The sequence below is a fragment of the Pyxicephalus adspersus genome, chromosome 6 (assembly GCF_032062135.1).
Source record: "Pyxicephalus adspersus chromosome 6, UCB_Pads_2.0, whole genome shotgun sequence".
Taxonomy (NCBI): domain Eukaryota; kingdom Metazoa; phylum Chordata; class Amphibia; order Anura; family Pyxicephalidae; genus Pyxicephalus; species Pyxicephalus adspersus.
The window spans coordinates 35,103,283-35,108,616 of record NC_092863.1 but is presented as its reverse complement, the minus strand read 5'-3'; the positions used below and the strand labels follow the sequence as shown (position 1 = coordinate 35,108,616).

The 5,334-nt window shown below is 34.7% G+C and overlaps 1 protein-coding gene across 1 annotated transcript; it reads left to right on the top strand.

Annotated features, from left to right (window-relative positions):
* The first annotated feature begins 324 nt into the window (after nt 1–324).
* Nucleotides 325–1,260, top strand: LOC140332691 (olfactory receptor 5V1-like). Its single transcript, XM_072413884.1, has one exon. It carries the CDS (start codon nt 325–327, stop codon nt 1,258–1,260), a length of 936 nt encoding a protein of 311 aa, XP_072269985.1.
* The last annotated feature ends 4,074 nt before the right edge of the window (nt 1,261–5,334 follow it).

Here is a 5,334-nt window from a genome sequence, read left to right as displayed (position 1 = left end):
CTGAAATATCAGGATTATATGTGTGATAAAGAACTGCAATATTTTTCAATTGCTTACATTTTTATATTTTGTAAATGTATCAGGGATATGAAAGGGAAAGGTTTTAAGAAGAACCCATTTAGAAACATTTCATTGTCTTCATGTGTTTTCATTCTTTCCAGCTCACAGTGACTAACAAACAATAAATCCAGTTTACCATATGATCCAGAACATTTAAAATATTTTTTATACATTACCTATTTAAATATTTTTTAGCTAGCTGGAATATGTAATAATTGATCTAACCTATTTGTGGATTCAGAAAAGAATGCCATAACGAGCAAAATGGACGCAAATCAGACATTGTTTCAAGATTTTCTGCTACTTCCATTAACAGACCTGCCTAATTTAAAAGGTGTTCTGTTTTGCGCCATACTTCTAATCTATTTACTAACTCTCTTTGGAAATGTTGCAATCATTTTGGTTTCCAAGTTGGATACAAGCCTGCATATGCCAATGTATTTTTTCTTGACAAATTTATCCTTCCTGGACATCTGTTATACTTCTACCACTATGCCAAAAATGTTGCAATTACTCTTAGCAGAGAAAAAGTCCATTTCGTTCCTGGGGTGTGTAGTTCAAATGTACATATTTATTGCCCTTGTAGGCACTGAGTGTGTTCTCCTTGCGGTAATGTCCTATGACCGGTTTCTAGCTATATGCATCCCTTTAAGATACTCATGCTATATGACCCACAAAGGCTGCATTGCCCTTTCAGTTCTATCATGGTTGAGTGGTTTGTTGAATTCAGTAATTCATACTGTCTTTACATTTCGTCTCCATTTTTGTTATTCCAACAAAATCAATTATTTTTATTGTGATATACCTCCAATTCTTTCTATTTCATGTGAAGATACTTTGATTAATGAAAAGCTTCTTTTGTGTATTGGTGTATTTATAGGCTGGACACCTTACTTTTGCATTATTGTTTCTTACATATACATTATTGTGACCATAATCAAGATGAAGTCTACTGAAGGAAGACAGAAGGCATTTTCCACCTGTGGCTCCCACCTCACAGTGGTGATGATTTTCTTTGGTAGTGTTATCTTTAGCTACGTAAGACCAGTTTCTACATACTCTATGGCCAAAGACAGACTGATTTCAGTTCTTTATAGTGTTGTTTCTCCAATGTTAAACCCTATTATATACACACTGAAAAACCAAGATGTTAAAAAAGCTTTCAATAAGCAGGTCATTCAAAGACTAAAAGTTTCTTAGGACATCTTTTTTAAAAAGAATCCAGGAGTAGGGGTTGGTTAGGGGTTCAGTTATAGGAATATTGATATGCATGCTTAGAGTCTGAACACCTGTTATTCTTGGAGCTTTCCAATTAGTTACACTTTTAGTGGGGTTCATCAGAGTTACCCCAAGCAGAAAAATATGCATAATGACTAACTGTTCTCATATATAGGTTAACAAAAATGACTGCTCAAATGATTTACAGAGTCACAATTAAAATAAGATTGTACCTTTCATTTGTTGTAGCATATTACTGTTAGAAATAACAATATTTCTATTCTGAAAATGAAAATTCACTTTGCAAAGAATGTCCCATCATGAGAAAGGAAAGTTGGAAAACAAAGCATGATTTTGTTTGGACATGATTGGCTGGCTAAGTCTATATTGTACTTTGAAACGTTATGTTACAGTGTACCTAACTCAGAGATTCAAACAAAATGGGGTTGATTTTGTAAAGATGTTCTCTTCGTATGCACTACTAAGTGCATTTACTCCATCTGTCAAAACTTTACTTTACAAAGTGTACACAATCACACGCAAGGAAATGTAAAAAATTATTATTTTTTTAAATGAATAATTTGCTTGCAGATGATTGGATAATTTAGGACACAAAGCTTTACCTTATCAACCAAGTTAAGAAATAATTTCCTTGCCTGAGAATAATTTGCTTTTCTTTATGAACAGGCTACATTTTTTAAGTAAATCAACCTAAATGTGTGTGTAATCACAAACACGCAAAGTTTATTTGCTCTAGAAATGTACATAAATGTAACATTCAGATAGCACCCAGGGGGTTGTAATTGTAATTTTGAACAGTCATACAAATGTGCTAACAGTAGTTGTTTTTTTAGAGTATTCCATACTTCCTAACCTCATATGTCCAGTAATGTAACTATTAACCAATCATAGCAAATACAATTCCTATTTCTTTAATAGCTTCCTAAAAGTTAAAATGTACACAATTGGTAAGTAATTATTTTTAATCAAAAGTGTTGTTCTTTTCAAAACTAATTTGGACATAAAACTTGGAAACACTATGGGCTTGATTTATTAAAGCTCTCTAAGAAAAGAAAGGATACATTTTTATCAGTGAAGCTGGGTCATCAAGCAAACCTGGATTGGATCTGGTCAAGGATTCAAAACAACTTTGAAGAAATCTATTCCAGGTTTGTTGGATCACCCAGCTTCACTGATGAAAGTGTATCCTCTGCAGCCTTGGAGTGCTTTAAAAAAATCAGATCCAATGTTTCTGGTTTCTCTTGTCTCTGTTATCTCTGATAATGGCAAGAAAAATAGTATTTTTATAAGGAGGCCTCTAAAAGGGTCTGTAAATACTATGTTTCTTGATCAGAAACCAGTGTGAAATTCATGTCATAAACATTCATGAGAAAACAACAATATCCTTTTACAATTCAACAGTTTTGTAATAAAAACATAATAAAAAAAATCTAGTCCTGGTCAAGTTATAAAATTACTTAAATTTAACCTTGCCTATTAAACAGCACACAGCAGATTCCACTATGTCATTATTTAACAAAAATGAAACCAAAATTGAGAGGCCATGTGGGCAAAACTATGATTTAGTAGCTTGCAGAACCACCCTTAGCAACAATAACTTATATTAGTATAGTAGTAGTTGTTTTCTATATAACTTTATCAATCCCTCACATTTTTATAGAACAATATTTGCCGAATCTCCTCTACAACTTCCTTTATTGAGGAAATGTTATTCCTCACACTGTTATTAGGTGTTTGTGCATGTTCGGTTTGGTTATCACTAAACATTGCACTGTGCAAGATAGCTAAGCATTTTCACTTTGGTCTTGTCTTCCCAAAGAGCATTGTTCCAGAAGTCTTGCAGTTTGCTCAGATGTAACATGACTTCGGTATAACTAAGTCTTGCAGACCCATGATCAACCTTTCCCACCTCTCCACTACACCAATAAGGCAGACACCAGCTCTTGGTTAAATGGCCCTTAGGCCTTTTAATAACTTAAGCAGCATTTTAATAAAATATTAACAAAATACCTTAATAATAAATAAAATACTCAACATGAATTTCAAAGATAACCACACTAAGAAAAATCATAACACCCCAGGTTGGAGGTCCTCAAAGGCATCCACCACACCAACTTGGGATTTGTAAATACTAACATTACTGCCCCCAGTGGCACTATAACCCAGCTTGGAAACGATATTGATACCTGCAGACTATCCCAAACTAAACTTATTGATCACCTCAGCTTTGTTCACACCATTGTAACCAAAGACAAACTTGCCTTCAAGGACAGAGAGAACAAGTTGCATAGGAATGGAGTGGTGTCCACTAACATTAATTTCTTAGTAATAAACTAGGCCAACCCCTAGAAATTGTACAAATTATAAAGAAAAAGAAAAGAAGAAAGAGGGTTTTTCTGGCCACACATGTGATTAATATTTAATTTGAAAATTGTTGTATGCGGTATAACAAGTTATTAATTCATAACAAGTTCTTCATACAACATGTAGTAACCTTTATTTGTAGAGGGCCAACATGTGGCACTAGACAATTGACTATTAACATCAATCAAAGCAAGATAAGCCCTAGGGATAGTGTTTTGACCTAAAACCTTAATATTTCTTTGAGTATGTGCCCTATATAGGGAAGAAGGATCTTTCTAGTAGTACCAGTTCACCAGTGTAAAGGTGCAGCCATTTTGAAACCCAACGCATTTTGCCTATGCATTAGGCTTCCTCAGGGGTATTTAATGACTTGCTTTCAGTGTATCTGAAAATCATAAGAAAATATCTCAATATGTTACTGGTGGTTATTACATAGGATTTCTAGTTATTTCCTATCGCCTAAAGAAGGTATATGAATAGAACATATTTCAATGATTCCCTTAGTTTAAATGTTTAACTTCAACTGCTTACAACTTATTAATCTTGTAAAAATGCCCCTAACCCCTCCCACACCAGAAACTTAAAACCGAAGGGAGGGAGGGTGGTAAGCTCTTGTTGCCCCGCCGGACCTTCCTATGACCTCTCCTCTCTGGGCATTTAACTTTTTTAAGCTCCCTTCCAGCCTTCAGCTCCATCCTAATCCTAAACACTAGCAGAATTTTCTGCCATTCTAAAACAATTTTTTAACCCTAGCCTGTCTGCTTCTGTAGGATCACCGCTGATATTGTTTCCCCTTGGGAGCAGCATCTGGCTACTACTTACCGTTTTAGTTTCTATGGAAGTGGAATTTTTCATCACTGCTTCTGCATGTTGACATAATCTTTGTTAAATCAATATTGACATAGTGACGTTATTGTTGTTCATCAGAGTTTCTAGTTATGATTTATATAGTATATTAAGGGAAGACTAGTAGGCAGTACAGCTTGGCAACTGCGCAGTTGCCTAACAATTTTGACAGTTTGGTGGCTGCGCACATTATAAATCTAGGCGGGAGAATGTGAATGGTACAATTTGACAATTGTGGACTTCCAGTAAACACCTATTTATTGCAAACACCTATTTATAAAAGACACGCTCAAAACACTAACCCTTTGGCTACATACTTGTGGTTTACCCCACTGACAAACCAGCTCTGACCAGCCTAGAACTAACTCAGAACCAGCCTAGAGAGCACCCTATAATTTGGTAAGCACTATAAAAATATGCACAGGGAAATTTAGTTCCTTAAGCATATTACACAGAAATTAGACATATCTGTTCATATTCTGAACATGATTTTTAAGACTAGATAAAAAACTTGCTCTAATAGTTACCCACACTAAATTTACACTCTTAAGGGGACTACCTTAGGAATAACCTTGCCCTGGGTCAAAAGTACTGCACATACGATGAACACCCTCAGCACAAGTTGGCTTGGTCACATTACTGCTCCTTGTCCGCTAGACACTAACTTTGAGGAAACAATCTGAGGTAAAACACGAATCTTTCAGACTGGAATGTATTTATTTGATACTTGTATGATTTTACTGACAAGTGGCATATATTCCATGTAGTTTAAATGTATAACTTTTTAAAATTTGTCCAATAAAAAAATGAGATTACAATTTCAAT